Below are 17,563 nucleotides of genomic sequence, written 5' to 3'. Positions count from 1 at the left end.
AAAGGTTTAAATCGAGAGATCACCTGGTGAACTTTTATTTAAGATGAGTTGGGTTGAGATGGATTTATTTTTTAAACATGTTTTCCTATCCCATTTAGTTAAAGGGACACTAATCCCCAAAAATGTTTTTTCATGATTCATGTAGAGAATACAATTTTAAACAACATTCCAATTTACTTCTGTTGTCTAATTTGTTTCATTTTTTTATATATCCTTTGTTAAAAAAATAGCAATGCACATGGATGAGCCAATCGCATGAGGCATTTATGTGCAGCCACCAATCAGCAGCTACTATCTAGATCCTATCTAGATATGCTTTTCAGAAAAGAATATCAAGAGAATGAAGCAAATTAGATAATAGAAGTAAATAAGGAAGTTGTTTAAAATGTCATGCTCTTTCTAAATCATGAAAGAAAAAAATTGGGTTTAATGTCCCTTTAATACTTATGATTTTGAAGTATATTGCCAGACAGCATGTTTTGATACATACTAGCAGTATTGAAAGTGGTTCTCTGAAATTCCTCAGTATGTCTTATATTTATTTGATAAAATCCAAGAACAATATATACAAAGTATTTAGGATGATTGATCAGTTCTATACTGATATTTTTTTCCTCTCATACTATGTACTTGAATTCTAAATAACATGAATATTGTTAGATAAATATCTACTCTCTATTAAGGTAGTATTTATGAATAGTGCTGTTAATAGACACTGATTAGATATAGGAACAAGAGATCCACCTTTAGTGTGTGTTTGTGTTTTGTGTATGGAGGTGTGAATACCAACTAACCAATAAGCTGGACTCTTCATACTATATAGTATTGGAAGAAGGTTAGGTATGGTGTTCTATCAGATTTTGCTCCCTTGTCATAATTTGCTACTTCTCAGTGCACATGCTCAGTATTACATAATTGTGATTAAAAAAAAATACACGTAACCTGTGGTACATGTACCAATGCGGGTACCTATTGTATTGGCAAGAGGCACTCAAGCACTTGCCCTTTCATTATTTTTTTGCCTTGCTGCAATTAAGGTAATTATTCAATGAATCACAGAAATCAGTGCTTCTCAGTTCTGCCATCAAGCACCTCTAACAGGCTAGATGCCTGGGCTGGTCAGCGGCTCACTCACTGTTATGGACTCACCTGTCCTTAGCTAGGGAAATCCTTAGATTCTGTCTGGTTTTTGACCTCTGAAGACTGCAGTTGAGAAACTCTGAGTTTATCATTATCACAAGGAAAGTGGCAGATAAAGAGTATACCACTTAGAAAACATTTCCCAGAGACATGTGACAGATATAGAGCGACAGTAAAATATCACAAGCACCTGTGTGATTAAGTTATATGCAGAAATGTGTTTGACATAATGTTAAAGAACTATATGTGCGTATTTTTCTCTTTAAGATGCTTTGTTTATTATTTGTTGATATACTGTTTCCAAAAATTAGTTGTGATTGCATTAAGTAGAACTACATTTTAAAATAAATTCTTGAAAACAGAAAATTAGATCTTTAACCTAATAATATGTACGCATTGCAGTTAAGGCACCTGGGCCTCCATAACATATGCAGCGTCGCCCGCAAAATCCTACGCCGCCAGTTTTTACGCGATTTATGTATTACATATACAGAGTAGCATACAAGTTACGCTCGTATATTTCACCCGTCGCTCGCAATTATTACTCCCATAGGCTAACATGGGACCACATCGTAAATCGGTATCCAATATCCAGCGCAAGGCCTTACGTGGCGAAAATGGAGAAATCTTACTCCATTTTTACCTCGCCATAAAAGGCAGCCGTAGCAGGCCTTGCGCTGAGTATGGGAGCACCGTAACTCTCGAAAATGCCTGCAAAAATAAACTAACACCTAACGCATGCGCAATGTCTATCTACCTGTCAACCGCAATCCCCCACTAACTAATAAACTCTATTAACCCCTAAACCGCCATCAAACCCGCACCGCAAGTAATAACTAAATTATTAACCCCTAAATCCGCCAACCCCAACATCGCAAACTACCTGTTAAAACTATAAACCCTTAATCCGCCATTAACCCACAACGCAATAAACCTATTCAAGTATTAACCCCTAAACCGCCATAGCCCACATAGCCTATTAAATGTATTAACCCCTAATCTGCTGCCACCAACGTCACCGCCACTATAATAAAGTTATTAACCCTTAAACCTAAGTCTAACCCTAACACCCCCTAACTTAAATATTATTTAAATAAATCTAAAATAAAAATTACTATTTTTAACTAAATTATTCCTATTTAAAACTAAATACTTACCTATAAAATAAACCCTAAGATAGCTACAATATAATTAATAATTACATTGTAGCTATTTTAGGATTTATTTTTATTTTACAGACAACTTTGTATTTATTTTAACTAGGTACAATAGTTATTAAATAGTTATTAACTATTTGATAGCTACCTAGTTAAAATAAATACAAATATAAATGTAAAATAAATCCTAACCTAAGTTACAATTACACCTAACACTACACTATCATTAAATAAATTAAATTAACTACAATTACCTAAAATTAAATACAATAAAATAAAATAAACTAAAGTACAAAAAAACCCACTAAATTACAGAAAATAAAAAAATACAAGAAGTTTAAGCTAATTACACCTAATCTAAGCCCCCTAATAAATAAAATTCCCTACCCTATACTAAATTACAAATAGCCCTTAAAAGGGCTTTTTGGCATTGCCCCAAAGTAATCAGCTCTTTTACCTGTAAAAAAAGAAATACAACCCCCCAACATTAAAACCCACCACCCACACACCCAACCTTACTCTAAAACCCACCCAATCCCCCCTTAAAAAAAACCTAACACTAACCCCTAGAAGATCAGCCTACCTTGAGCCGTCTTCACCCAGCCGGGCAGAAGTCTTCATCCGATCCGGGCAGAAGAGGTCCTCCAGCCGGGCAGAAGTCTTCATCCAAGCGTCATCTTCTATCTTCTTCCATCCGACGAGGAGCGGCTCCATCTTGAAGACATCCGACGCGGAGCATCCTCTTCATCCGACGGCCAACGACTGAATGAAGGTTCCTTTAAATGATGTCATCCAAGATGGCGTCCCTTCAATTCCGATTGGCTGATAGAATTCTATCAGCCAATCGGAATTAAGGTAGGAAAAATCCTATTGGCTGATGCAATCAGCCAATAGGATTGAGCTCACATTCTATTGGCTGATTGGAACAGCCAATAGAATGCAAGGCCAATCCTATTGGCTGATTGCATCAGCCAATAGGATTTTTCCTACCTTATATCCGATTGGCTGATAGAATTCTATCAGCCAATCGGAATGGAAGGGACGCCATCTTGGATGATGTCATTTAAAGGAACCTTCATTCAGTCGTCGGCCGTCGGATGAAGAGGATGCTCCACATCGGATGTCTTCAAGATGGATCCGCTCCTCGTCGGATGGAAGAAGATAGAAGATGCCACTTGGATGAAGACTTCTGCCCGGCTGGAGGACCTCTTCTGCCCAGATCGGATGAAGACTTTTGCCTGGCTGTGTGAAGACGGCTCAAGGTAGGGTGATCTTCAAAGGGTTAGTGTTAGTTTTTTTTTAAGGGGGGATTGGATGGGTTTCAGAATAAGGTTGGGTGTGTGGGTGGTGGGTTTTAATGTTGGGGGGTTGTATTTCTTTTTTTACAGGTAAAAGAGCTGATTACTTTGGGGCAATGCCCCGCAAAAAGCCCTTTTAAGGGCTATTTGTAATTTAGTATAGAGTAGGGAATTTTATTATTTTGGGGGGCTTTTTTATTTTATTAGGGGGCTTAGATTAGGTGTAATTAGTTTAAACTTCTTGTAATTTTTTTATTTTCTGTAATTTAGTGGGGGGGGTTGTACTTTAGTTTATTTTATTTAATTATATTTAATTTTAGGTAATTGTAGATAATTAATTTAATTTATTTAATGATAGTGTAGTGTTAGGTGTAATTGTAACTTAAGTTAGGATTTATTTTACAGGTTTATTTGTATTTATTTTAACTAGGTAGCTATTAAATAGTTAATAACTATTTAATAACTATTGTACCTAGTTAAAATAAATACAAAGTTGCCTGTAAAATAAAAAAAAAAATCTAAAATAGCTACAATGTAATTATTAATTATATTGTAGCTATCTTAGGGTTTATTTTATAGGTAAGTATTTAGTTTTAAATAGGAATAATTTAGTTAATGATAGTAATTTTATTTATATTTATTTAAATAATATTTAAGTTAGGGGGGTGTTAGGTTTAGGGTTAGACTTAGGTTTAGGGGTTAATAACTTTTTTATAGTGGCGGCGACGTTGGCGGCGGCAGATTAGGGGTTAATACATTTAATAGGCTATGTGGGCTATGGCGGTTTAGGGGTTAATACTTGAATAGGTTTATTGCGTTGTGGGTTAATGGCGGATTAATGGTTAATAGTTTTAAGAGGTAGTTTGTGATGTTGGGGTTGGCAGATTTAGGGGTTAATAGATTAAATAGGCATATTGCGTTGTGGGGGGTTGTCGGTCTAGGGGTTAATACATTTAATATTAGTAATGAGAGGGGGGGATTGCGGATATAGGGGTTTTACATGTCGGGCTTATTTTTTATGAGGCGTGTTAGACTTTTACGGGTGATTTTTATTTTATTGACTTTTCTTAGGTGCCGGCAGTTTCTAAAGTGCCGTAAGTCACTAGCGACTCCAGAAATTTGTCTTTACGCTCATTTCTGGACATCGCTAGTTTATCAGACTTACGGCACTTTATGAACTGCCGGCGGGGTTTATGTAATACCCCGATGTGCGAGGTGAAATTACGGGCGAATCGGGTTCCCACGCTTGCGCCGCAACCTGCGCCGTATATGTGATCGCGCCCCTGATTTGTGATTGCTTTGATGAGCACTAGGGGGCATATAATTGATACAGTCATAAAAAAGTAAAGAATAAAAAAAAAACTAATACTCACATGGGGTCTTAGACACATAACCATGCAGAACTGTACATACTGTATATAGCAATTGTTGAAATATAAATGTACGTATAGAGCTTTCATATTTTATATTGCATATTTTTCTTTGTCAGAAAAAAAATGTACAATTGAAATTCAGGGTGTTATTGCATTTTATTTTTATTATACAGCTATTAATTATGGGATTCTACTGTATTTAATGGTTCTTTAAGCATAGCTGGTAATGGGTTTCTTTAACTCAAAATACCTTATGCCAGTGGCGTAGCATGGGTTGTCAGCGCCCAGGGCAAGGCAAGAATTGCGCCCCCCTAACCCATTATAATTATTATATTATAACTTTTACATGCTATGGCAGTGGCTGATATATTGCAGTCAATAGGGTTGGCATTAGTTATCAGTATCTCTGCCACCTCCTAACACTGTGTTTTCCTGCACTGTACTTTCAGATTTTTTCTGTTATAAGGTATCTTTTTTTTAGAATTAAGCCTGCAATTGTTTTCCCTATAAAAGAAGGTATCATCTGTCTGTGTGTTTCTTTTGTTATTTTATTTGCTACCCTTTTTCTACATGTTTATTCTGCATACTTGCAGCTTGCTCCTGCTCAGCTACACTAACTTTGCAACATTTATCTTATGTCTGTCTCATGGGAAGAGAGAAGTCTGGTGCTTTTTTATTTTATTATAAGCAGGAGCAAGCTGCAAGTATGCTCACTGTGTGTGTGTGGGGGGGGGGGGGGCTTGGTTTATGAGTTCCTTATCACATGACCAAAGAACATTCCATGATTCCAGTCAGACCTTTGTTTCCCTTTTTTTAGTGGGTTTTTTTGTGAGACAGTGAGACAAATTAAGCAGCAACAAACATACACATCGTAACATACACGGTGGCCGCTCAGCCACCGACATCCCTTTATCCTCCCACATTACTTACCTTAAAGTCGGGGGCAGCACAACGCGCTAGAAGAGACAGTCTTCCTCCACTTCTTGCTCCCTCCTGAACTGCGCTCTGGGAATGGAAGGAGACTGGACGGTGGACCCGCCGTGCTAAGTGACGTAAACCAATGCTAGTCAGCAGGTAACAGTCTGATTACACTTACAGTCACAGACTCTCAGGCATCGCTTGACGACACTGACAATTGAAGTTTACACTTGACTTGAGACTCAAGACAGAACAGCAGGGCGCCTGTTAGAATGTTTATCCTCCCTCCCTGTTCCCTTTGCTTGCCAAAACACCGCTGGAGTCTGGGACTGTCTAAAGTCTGGTGGAGGCTGTGAACCAAGCGCTTTGCGCCCCCCATAATTATAAGCCCGGGGCAACCGCCCCTGTGCCCCCCCCCACGCTACGCCACTGCCTTATGCATTGCAATATATGACCTGAGCTTTTTATTTTATAGATACAGATGTTTCATTGTCATTTATAGGGAGAATAATTTATTCAACATTTTACTTTATATTGTGATGCAGCTTCCTTGTCAAAACTTGAAGAATGGCAAACAAAAGCATAGCATAAGGAAAAGTTTGGTTCTCGGAGCTTCTAATTCTCCTTATTATAGAGGTTGAAATATCTAGATGCACTGAAATGTTTCCGTTCCCAGGTTGTAACTCTTCCTTCTGTCAGTCTTTATAGAAAAACAAGTTCTTGATCATTGGTTGTTGTGGAAAAGCAGATGGGAGTGGCCTTGTTTGAATTCAAGAGGGACAATTTCTTACAATAGTAAAGGTTGATACCATTAGTTTTGGTGGTAAGAAAAGTTTGTCATGTGTTAATGGTTAGCATATCATCTTTTTTAATGTCTATAAAACTATGGGAGCTGCCATGTTGTAACTTAGGTTACCTTCTCTGCTGTGGTCAATTAGGGACAGTTATAATAGGTCACTAGAGTGTGCAGCCAATGGCTGTGGGGAATATAACAGTGTTCTGCACTTCCATTTTTAACAGGAACTAAAAAGCTCACAATTTAAGAATGGAATTACAAAAAAGGGGACAAAATAAATAATGAAAGTATATTGCAGACTTTATATATATATATATATATATATATATATATATATATATATATATGATTTACCATTTTAAATTACCATCTCAAAATGTTTAATGTCCATTTAAATTCAATTGCGCTCAGGCGAACGCATTTACTTTCAACTAATAATATGCGCACTACTTGCGACACGCAAAGAGCCGTTATAAACCCCTTTTTGCTTGCACACAAGTTAGCTTGCACACAAGTTAGAACGCCACTCGTAATCTAGCCCTTAGACATTACAATATCTTTCCAACATTTACAGTAGTATTCAGCTGTGTGAGGCAGCAATGATAGAATACTGTGTATACTATGTAATACCCACTTAAATAACTTTAACTCGATCTATTTTTTTATTATTATTTACTTTTGTTAATAAGCACTTTAGAGAAGAACAACCTGCCTTTTAAGAATAAATATAAACTAGGTCACAGGCTCTTTTCCATTTCTTGCCATCTGCAGCCCCATAGTAGGTCTTTCTCAGGAAGCATTTGTTAAAGGGACATTTTTTCATATATATGAAAGCAGCAGTTAAACATGTTAAAAATATTGTGCGGACAATTTATTAAAATGTGTCCATGATTTAGCAAATTTTAAATTAAAGTTAAAATTTAGTTTTAAATTGAAGAAATCATTGGCACGTTTTACTAAGCTATGCTCATAATTTGTTTAAAACATGGTAGAACATGACTGTCTAAGTCAGATCATCAGGTTTTGAATTTACTTTATTAGATAGTGTAAATAATAACAAAATGAACAATCATGCTGTTATACGCACTGCTGCTATCTACTTACAGTTTTTTTTACATATCATGAATTCCCTCTTTAACTTAAATTTATATTTTGTTATTGCAAGCTTCATTGGTAAATGCACTTATTAGGAATTAGATGTTTCTATGTCCTCTTCCCTAAAGTTCAGTAATGAGTGGATTTGCCTCTGCTAATTTCAAATTTATTATTTTTTGTTATCTGTTTTATTTTGCCCATGGATAGCATTTCTGTAGCACAAAGACACCAAATTATTCAGTGTAGATAGACAATAGTCCAAAACTCCCCCGGTTGGTAGTAATAGTTCAAACAAAATGCCACAGCACCAGGGATATATCCAAAAGATTATTCCTTTATTTAGTAGCAAAACATGCAACGTTTCGGCCTCATAGGCCTTAATCATGCCTATACCTGTTGGTAGTAACAAAAAAAGTGCACATAATGCTAAAGATTCCTAAAAGTGGCAACTCTGGGGCTCTGTTGTTAAGTAAAAGTTGTTTAAATTTATTGTGACACTAACAGGAATGACTGTATTTAACTGAATCCTGGTACTCTAGCACTCATTGGGCTCCATATATCGAGCTATGATAGCAGCTTTGAAGCCCCGGTGTTTCAAGCTTGCATGAGTGAGCCTGAAACGCTAGTTAAGTAGCAGCGGTCTTAAGACCGCTGCTACTTAAACTCTCTGTGTGTCAGATTGCTATGTGTCAGATTGCTATCATCCCAATAGCATCGGATTGGGATAATTGACAGCCCCCTCTTGCGCATGATTGGCCGCACATAAGCAGGGTCGGCATTGCACAAAGCAGCATGTAATCTACATGTAATTTTGTTGCTAGGGTAATGAATCTCTTTCCCCTTTTCTCTCTTCCTTTCTATCTTAGCCTTCTTATTAACTGATGCAGAATTGTAATATCAATATCTATCTATGTCAACTATTATTATCATGATTACAAATTTGCATATGATTCTGATGTTTACTTCCTTTCTCATCATATCTGCACGACTAGGATTTCCAGCAGTTTAAAAATATGTTCTTCCCATAAAATGATGCTTTCTAGATTGTAGTAGCTACTAGGATTCAAAGCCTAATCACATACTGAACATGATCTAAATAGGATTTGTTATGCAAAAAGTGATTGGTTGTTGCTAACATACAAATACAAAAATGTATTTGCATGAAGATAAACTATTTCTAACTTTAGATCACTAGTCTACACAGAAATAAAATCTTGTGTCACTTGCTCTTTGTTTTGTGTAGCTTTTTAAGTGCAATGGTCCTTTTAATCTTGATGTTCATTTGCCTATCAATTACTTTGCTTCTAAATCATTAAAAAAGCTAAATTATTTAATTCTATACAATAATGAACATGATGAGCTCTCATAAAATAATTGTTTTATGTTATTTTTTTCTCCAACAGGTGTAACAGTGGATGGACACGGTTTTATTTACTTTGTTGATGGCACAATGATTCGAAAGGTAGATGACAGAGGTATCATATCAACAATTATTGGGCTAAATGGTCTCACGTCAACTCAGCCATTGAGCTGTGACTCAGGAATGGATATCAGCCGGGTAAGAAACTGCAATTCTCAAACTCTATGGCATCACTACTCGTCCAATAAACAATGAGTATATTTTATTAAGATATTGTTTTTGTGACTATAACAGATTGATATTTTTCATCTTGTGTTTTTGTTTGGTGGATTTTACTTTATGATAGAATAGGATACGTTATACTGTTACATTTTATAAATAAGTCATTTGATTGAAAATAGATCATTTTGTAGTATAGAAATGTACAATTCTTTAGCATACACAGTCACTATAATTTAGGCAGAGCTTACATTTAGAATTGCTCAGAATAGTTTTTGTGCAGATTTCTTTGTCTATTCATACTGTTGGCTTCTAACCAAAATGCTGATCGAATGAGACTTCATCATTTATTTCTTACAGATAGAAACCAGCTGTGAAAGATTATTTATTTTTTTTCATAAAAATCAATACATAAGGTCAAAGCCAAGTCCTAAGGCTTGTGGTTCCCAGTGGGAGATATTGCTTAAGGACACTTGCAACTGGCATTCAGAAATGAATAGAAGGCATGATGCTATATGTCTCATGAGATTTGCATTTTAGTTAGATTATTTCAGCAGATAAGATATTAAACATTCAATTTAACAACTGGGAGTACAAAAGAAAGGCCAATAACTAGAATATTAGTATACAATAGTTTATTTAATCCTGCAGTAAGTTTGGTAATGAAACATATTTCATATCAATAATTTGTCATATGTCCCTTTAAATTATTTGATATGAATGGGTTAAAATATATTTTCCCATTTTTCATTCCAGCTCACTCCATCTCGTTAATCTTTGTTTAATGTCATTTACGTTTGAGGTTGTGGTTAAATTTATGAGGTAACTATGTACTGAAAAAAAAAGCTGCTCAAGAAGGGTCAGTTAAACGATTCTTAAACTCCAAAATGTAATTCCGTACAAAGGGTCAGATTACGAGTGGCGCGTTAACCATTACGCGGGTGCACCCGTGGGATTTTCCGCTCGTATTACAAATTGAAAGTAAACGCTATCGCTTGAGAGCAATCTTGATTTACACTAGAATGATTACAGCATCCTCAGATCGCTGGTTAACTGTTTGACGAAACAAAAAAGTTTCATCAAACACATCAAAAATACATTACAAAGTGCAGTTATAACACCATCTAATAAAAAATATTTTTAAAAAAATATTGCACCCAAAAGGTTATAAGGACTCAAAGATATGAGGCCTCAGATGTTAGAGAAAAAAAAGGCAGGCAAAAGGCTTTAACATATAGATACATACATGTCTGAACATTTATAGGTATGTATATATATATATATATATGTTTACATATGTACTTATGTATTTATATGTGTATATATGTATTTACAGTCATATATACACATATAAACACATAAATACACATGTACACACACACACACATATATATATATATATATATATATATGTATATATATATATATATATATATATATATATATATATATATACATATATATACATATATATAAGTACATTGAAGCCCTTTGCAGTTCAGTAGATGAAAACATGTAAAACATATTTTTGCATTATTCATATTTCATAAAATGTTATACTGTGTATTTACTGTAAATATTATATATATATATATATATATATATATATATATATATATATATATATATATATATATATATATATATATATATATATATGGGTATAAATAGATTTTGTACCAAAATAACCCTGATGAAAATTATTGTGATTTTGCATATTGTTACAAGGGAATTTCTCACCAAACCACTTGTGGAAGATCTAGATTTTTTTATTATCAGCCATTTGTAGAGCACTAACAGATTCTGCAAAGCAATAAACATCTGTATAATATGCAAGGTAACAATTATGGGAGATAAATGGTGGAGGGCCCTGCCAAGAGTTACACTGTTGTAAATCAGCTCTCATGAACGTGATCTACAAAACAGCTGGGTTCATAGGCTTACATGCTAAGGGGGTTCAGGGGATGAAAATAGGAGGAGAGGAACTGAGGTAAGAAAATGTCAGTGTATATTGTATGCATCCCTGAACAGTAGAGTCTTTAAGGAGTGCTTGAAACTTTGAAAACTAGGGGAGAGTCTTGTGGAACAAGGCAGAGGGTTCTACTAAATAAGGGCCAATCTGGAGAAGTCCTGTAGACAGGAATGTGAGGAGGTAACAAGAGAGGAGGAGAGCAGGAGATCATGAACAGAGAGAAGGGGACAGGAGGGAGAGTATCTAGAGACCATGTCTGGGATATAGGGGGAAACTGTGTTACTGTGGGCCTTGAATGTCAGAGTCAGGATTTTATGTTTTATTCTGGAGGTTAGAGGAAGCCAGTGAAGGGATTGGCAGAGAGGTGTAGCAGACAAGGAGTGATGTGTAAGGAAGATCATCCGGGCAGAGGCATTCATTATGGATTGTAAAGGAGATAGACAGCAGCTAGGGAGACCAGAGAGGATCGAGTTGCAATAGTCAAGACCAGAGATGATAAGAAAGGGGATTAAAATCTTTGTTGTGTCTTGTGTGAGGAAGTGGCAAATTATGGAGGTGTTTTTAAGGTGAAAAAGGCAGGAATTGGCCAAAGACCGGATGCTGATTTATTTTAGAATTTGTTTTTTTTTTCCCTTTAAAGAGGGCGACCATAAAAATAACCAACTGCATGGTTGCTATGCAAATGAAAATATGCACTAACATGGCTGCTCTCTCTATGCCCTGCAGGTTTTTTTTTATATTTCTCCCTTTTAAAGGGGGGCATATATTCATCCTGAAATATGTATATTGTCTCTTTAATTAAACAGTTTAAACATTGTAAATTAGTGTTCTAATTATATTTAGCTGATGATATTCAGTCTTATCTACCACATTTGTATAATACAGATTAGCGTTGCTGACATTTCACATCTTTAACACTAACTTAAACAGTGTTTCATTGTGGTGTTATTTAGCTTTTTTTTATTACAAAGTACTTTCTCCCATCAAGTTTCACGATCTGGTTAAATAGTTGGATATGCAACATAAAACATAGGATATGAAAGCGACAAATAGGAAAACAGCCTTTATCATCCTGTGCAATATGGTCTATTTGCGACAGCAATACAATTTACAAGCAAATTAGCTGCATACTCTGAAGGACCTTATGGTTTTTAATAATAAGGTACCAACCCCCGCTGATAGATTGGATCACTGAGAGTTGGAAAGTTGAAGAAGACTTGTAATTCTATATTCACAATTGTTGTTTTAAAACAAGTGGGATGGAAAACAATACAGAAAAGTTGGTGACGGTTGAAAAAGGCAAATTCAAAAGAGCAATAAAATGTAATTGTTATCTGTACACTCTTCCTGACTTCTCTATTGTCTTGCAAGGGTGAACTGAGCATCATGTGTGTTAGTTTGCCTATTGTTTGTGAATAATAGCATTTTTTAAATTGTATTTTGCTTTCTCCTTTTTGTGGTGGGGTGGAAAAATATCAGTATAGTTTACTATTAAAGGGATAGGAAAGTCAATATTACACTTGCATGATTCAGATACAGTATGTACATATCCTCAGCTACTTGCATTTAGCTGGTGTTTTGGTGGCTACACACATTGTCTCTTGTCATTGACTCACAGAGGTGTTCATATAATTCCCAGTAGTGCATTGGTACGCTGGAGCTGAATTTAATGATGTGTTTAATCCTTTTGCAGGGGTTAAACACATAGTTATATGCAGCATTAGTGCAATAAGAAAATGTTTTAATAAATTAGGGCATTTTATTTTTGCACTTTCATATCCCTTGAAAGAGAGAAAATGACTTTGTTCCTAGTCGAGTCATTTGGTAAATATAGCAAAATAAGCATAATTTCTTACAAGTCCTCTGCAGTTACATACTATCAAATTTACTTTGTTCCTTTTGTATGCTTTGTTGGAAAGCCTATGTACATATGCTCAGTAGCAGCAATGCATTACTGAAAGCTATCTAGTGATATGTGGTTACAAACATATGTCTCTTGTCTTTGGCTCACCAGATGTGTTCAGCTAGCTCCCAGTAGTGCACTGTTGCTCTGAGAATGACTTTGAAGAGACATGAAACCCAACATTTTTTATCATGATTCAGGTAGAGCATACTATTTTCTTTCCAGTTTAATTTTATTATCAAATTTGCTTCATTCTCTTTGTTGAAATAGCAGCATCAGGCAAGCCAATGATAAGAGGCATACGCAGAAACTAATCAGCAGCTAGCCCCAGTAGTGTATTGCTACTCATAAGCTTGCCTAGATATGCTTTGCAACAAAGTATAGCAAGAAAACAAAGCAAATTAAATCACAAAAGTGAAATGGAAAGTTATTTAATACTATAGGCCCTATCTGAATCATGAATGTTTAATTTTGACTTTAATGTGACTTTGATATATTATAGCAGCTTTTTCATGTCATTTGGTCAGCGGGATGAAGCTAAACAGTCTATCAGAGAGCTGGGCATAACATGGGAGATGTTAAAAAGGTCTGTGGAATGCTTTAAGGGTTATAATAATAACAACCACTCCCAGTACCCATCTAAAACTGCCGCCTTGGGTACTGTAATCAATCTATCGTAAATGTATTCTTATATATTTTAGAATTTGGAATTTAGAATTCAAAGGGACTGAATATAAAAATGGAGATGTTTCTATGCCTTGAGTATCTTTATGCAAACACTGAACCTACTCAGAGAGCATATCGTGTGTCAGTGACTCCGTTTGCAACAACACTAATGAAACAACTTTTACTAGAGGTATGAGTCCAGAAGACTACCATAATGTCTAATCATGCTTATACCCAGAAGTAAACCAGTTGACACTAAGGACACCAGAAATCACATTTTGTTAGGAGAGAGACAATGGGGGGTAGTTATCAACGTGTCAACTTTCCTGCCTTCGCCGGCCTAATACGCCCGCCTAAGCTCGCCTACCATCGCCGCCGCGGACCTGAAAAAATTCACCTAAGATATAAATAAATCTTTCAAAAAGCAGCGCACCAAGTACGGGGCAATGAGCAGCGGACTGTGAGAGTTATCACTCATCCGATCTCGCTGCTCTTCGGCGTTTTTACAGCTTTATTGCTAGCCTGTCACTAAGCACCCACACTAAACTACACTGTTCTACACCCTATACCGGCGCCCCCGGAGCCCCCCGCAACTCATTAAAGTTACTAACCCCTAAACCGCCGCTCCTAGACCCCGCCGCAACTCTTATAAATGTATTAACCCCTAAACCGCCGCTCCTAGACCCAGCAGCAACTCTTATAAATGTATTAACCCCTAAACCGCCGCTCCCGGACGCCGACGCAACCTACATTATACCTAGTAACCCCTATCCTGCCCCCCCTATACCGCCGCCCTCTATAATAAAGTTATTAACCCCTATCCTGCTGATCCCGCACCTCGCCACAACTAAATAAATAGTTTAACCCCTAAACCGCCGCTCCCGGACCCTGCCGCAACCTATATTAAATTTATTAACCCCTAATCTGCCCCCCCCACACCGTCGCCACTGTAATAAATTTATTAACCCCTAAACCTAAGTCTAACACTAACCCTAACACCCCCCTAACTTAAATATTAATTAAATAAATCTAAATAATATTTCTATTATTAACTAAATTAATCCTATTTAAAACTAAATACTTACCTTTAAAATATACCCTAATATAGCTACAATATAAATAATAATTATATTGTAGCTATCTTAGGATTTATTTTTATTTTATAGGTAACTTTCAATTTATTTTAACTAGGTACAATAGCTATTAAATAGTTATTAACTATTTAATAGCTACCTAGCTAAAATAAAGAGAAATTTACCTGTAAAATAAAAACTAACCTAAGTTACAATTACACCTAACACTACACTATCATTAAATAAATTATCCTATTTAAAACTAAATACTTACCTGTAAAATAAACCCTAAGATAGCTGCAATGTAATTAATAATTACATTGTAGCTATTTTAGGATTTATATTTATTTTACAGGTAACTTTGTATTTATTTTAACTAGTTAGACTAGTTATTAAATAGTTATTAACTATTTAATAACTACCTAGCTAAAAGAAATACAAAATTACCTGTAAAATAAATCCTAACCTAAGTTACAATTAAACCTAACACTACACTATCATTACATTAATTAAATAAATTAACTACAAATAACTACAATTAAATACAATTACATAAACTAACTAAAGTACAAAAAATAAAAAAAGCTAAGTTACAAAAAATAAAAAAAATAAGTTACAAACATTTAAAAAATATTACAACAATTTTAAGCTAATTACACCTAATCTAAGCCCCCTAATAAAATAACAAAGCCCCCCAAAATAAAAAATTTCCCTACCCTATTCTACATTAAAAAAGTTCAAAGCTCTTTTACCTTACCAGCCCTTAAAAGGGCCTTTTGTGGGGCATGCCCCAAAGAAAACTGCTCTTTTGCCTGTAAAAGAAAAATACAACCCCCCCCAACATTAAAACCCACATACCCCTAATCTAACCCAAACACCCCTTAAAATAACCTAACACTAATCCCCTGAAGATCATCCTACCTTGAGTCATCTTCACTCAGCCGCCCCACTGATGGAACTGAAGAGGAGATCCGGAGCAGCAGAAGTGATCCTCCAAGGGGAGCTGAAGAAGTCTTCCATCCGATGAAGTGATCCTCCAGGCGGCGCTGAAGAAGTCTTCCATCCGGGCAATGTCATCTTCCAAGCGGCGCTGAAGAGGTCTTCTATCCGGGCGATGTCATCTTCCAAGCGGGGCTGAAGAAGTCTTCCATCCGGGCGATGTCATCTTCCAAGCGGCGCTGAAGAAGTCTTCTATCCGGGCGATGTCATCTTCCAAGCGGGGTCTTCAATCTTCTTTCTTCAGGATCCATCTTCATCCCGCTGACGCGGAACATCCTTCTTTCCCGACGGACTACCAATGAATGAAGGCTCCATTAAGGGACGTCATCCAAGATGGCGTCCCTTCAATTCCGATTGGCTGATAGGATTCTATCAGACAATCGGAATTAAGGTAGGAAAAATCTGATTGGCTGATTGAATCAGCCAATCAGATTGAGCTCGCATTCTATTGGCTGATCGGATCAGCCAATAGAATGCGAGCTCAATCTGATTGGCTGATTGGATCAGCCAATCGGATTGAACTTCAATTTGATTGGCTGATTCAATCAGCCAATCAGATTTTTCCTACCTTAATTCTGATTGGCTGATAGAATCCTATCAGCCAATCGGAATTGAAGGGGCACCATCTTGGATGACGTCCCTTAAAGGAGCCTTCATTCGTCGGTAGTCCGCCGGGAAAGAAGGATGTTCCGCGTCGGCGGGATGAAGATGGATCCTGAAGAAAGAAGATTGAAGACTCCGCTTGGAAGATGACATCGCCCGGATAGAAGACTTCTTCAGCGCCGCTTGGAAGATGACATCGCCCGGATTGAAGACTTCTTCAGCGCCGCCTGGAGGATCACTTCATCGGATGGAAGACTTCTTCAGCGCCCCTTGGAGGATCACTTCTGCCGCTCCGGATCTCCTCTTCAGTTCCATCGGTGGCTCGGTGAAGTGAAGACGACTCAAGGTAGGATGATCTTCAGGGGATTAGTGTTAGGTTATTTTAAGGGGGGTTTGGGTTAGATTAGGGGTATGTGGGTGGTGGGTTTTAATGTTGGGGGGGTTGTATTTTTCTTTTACAGGCAAAAGAGCAGTTTTCTTTGGGGCATGCCCCACATAATGCCCTTTTAAGGGCTGGTAAGGTAAAAGAGCTTTGAACTTTTTAATGTAGAATAGGGTAGGGAATTTTTTTATTTTGGGGGGCTTTGTTATTTTATTAGGGGGCTTAGATTAGGTGTAATTAGCTTAAAATTGTAATATTTTTTAAATGTTTGTAACTTATTTTTTTTATTTTTTGTAACTTAGCTTTTTTTATTTTTTGTACTTTAGTTAGTTTATGTAATTGTATTTAATTGTAGTTATTTGTAGTTAATTTATTTAATTAATGTAATGATAGTGTAGTGTTAGGTTTAATTGTAACTTAGGTTAAGATTTATTTTACAGGTAATTTTGTATTTCTTTTAGCTAGGTAGTTATTAAATAGTTAATAACTATTTAATAACTATTCTAACTAGCTAAAATAAATACAAAGTTACCTGTAAAATAAATATAAATCCTAAAATAGCTACAATGTAATTATTAATTACATTGTAGCTATCTTAGGGTTTATTTT

General features: G+C 36.1%; 1 protein-coding gene across 6 annotated transcripts in view; it reads left to right on the top strand.

Moving 5' to 3' along the window:
- Nucleotides 1–17,563, top strand: part of TENM1 (teneurin transmembrane protein 1) — a 1,037,319-nt gene that overhangs the window by 844,353 nt on the left and 175,403 nt on the right. For all 6 annotated transcript variants that reach the window (XM_053699127.1, XM_053699121.1, XM_053699124.1 and 3 more), the window contains one exon: nucleotides 9,181–9,335. In XM_053699127.1, the coding sequence (XP_053555102.1) occupies nucleotides 9,181–9,335 (155 nt within the window). The remainder of the gene's footprint in view (nucleotides 1–9,180; nucleotides 9,336–17,563) is intronic.

Source organism: Bombina bombina, chromosome 1 (assembly GCF_027579735.1).
Source record: "Bombina bombina isolate aBomBom1 chromosome 1, aBomBom1.pri, whole genome shotgun sequence".
Classification (NCBI taxonomy): Eukaryota; Metazoa; Chordata; class Amphibia; order Anura; family Bombinatoridae; genus Bombina; species Bombina bombina.
The sequence above is the reverse complement of the archived record's forward strand: the minus strand, read 5'-3'. Positions and strand labels throughout refer to the sequence as shown.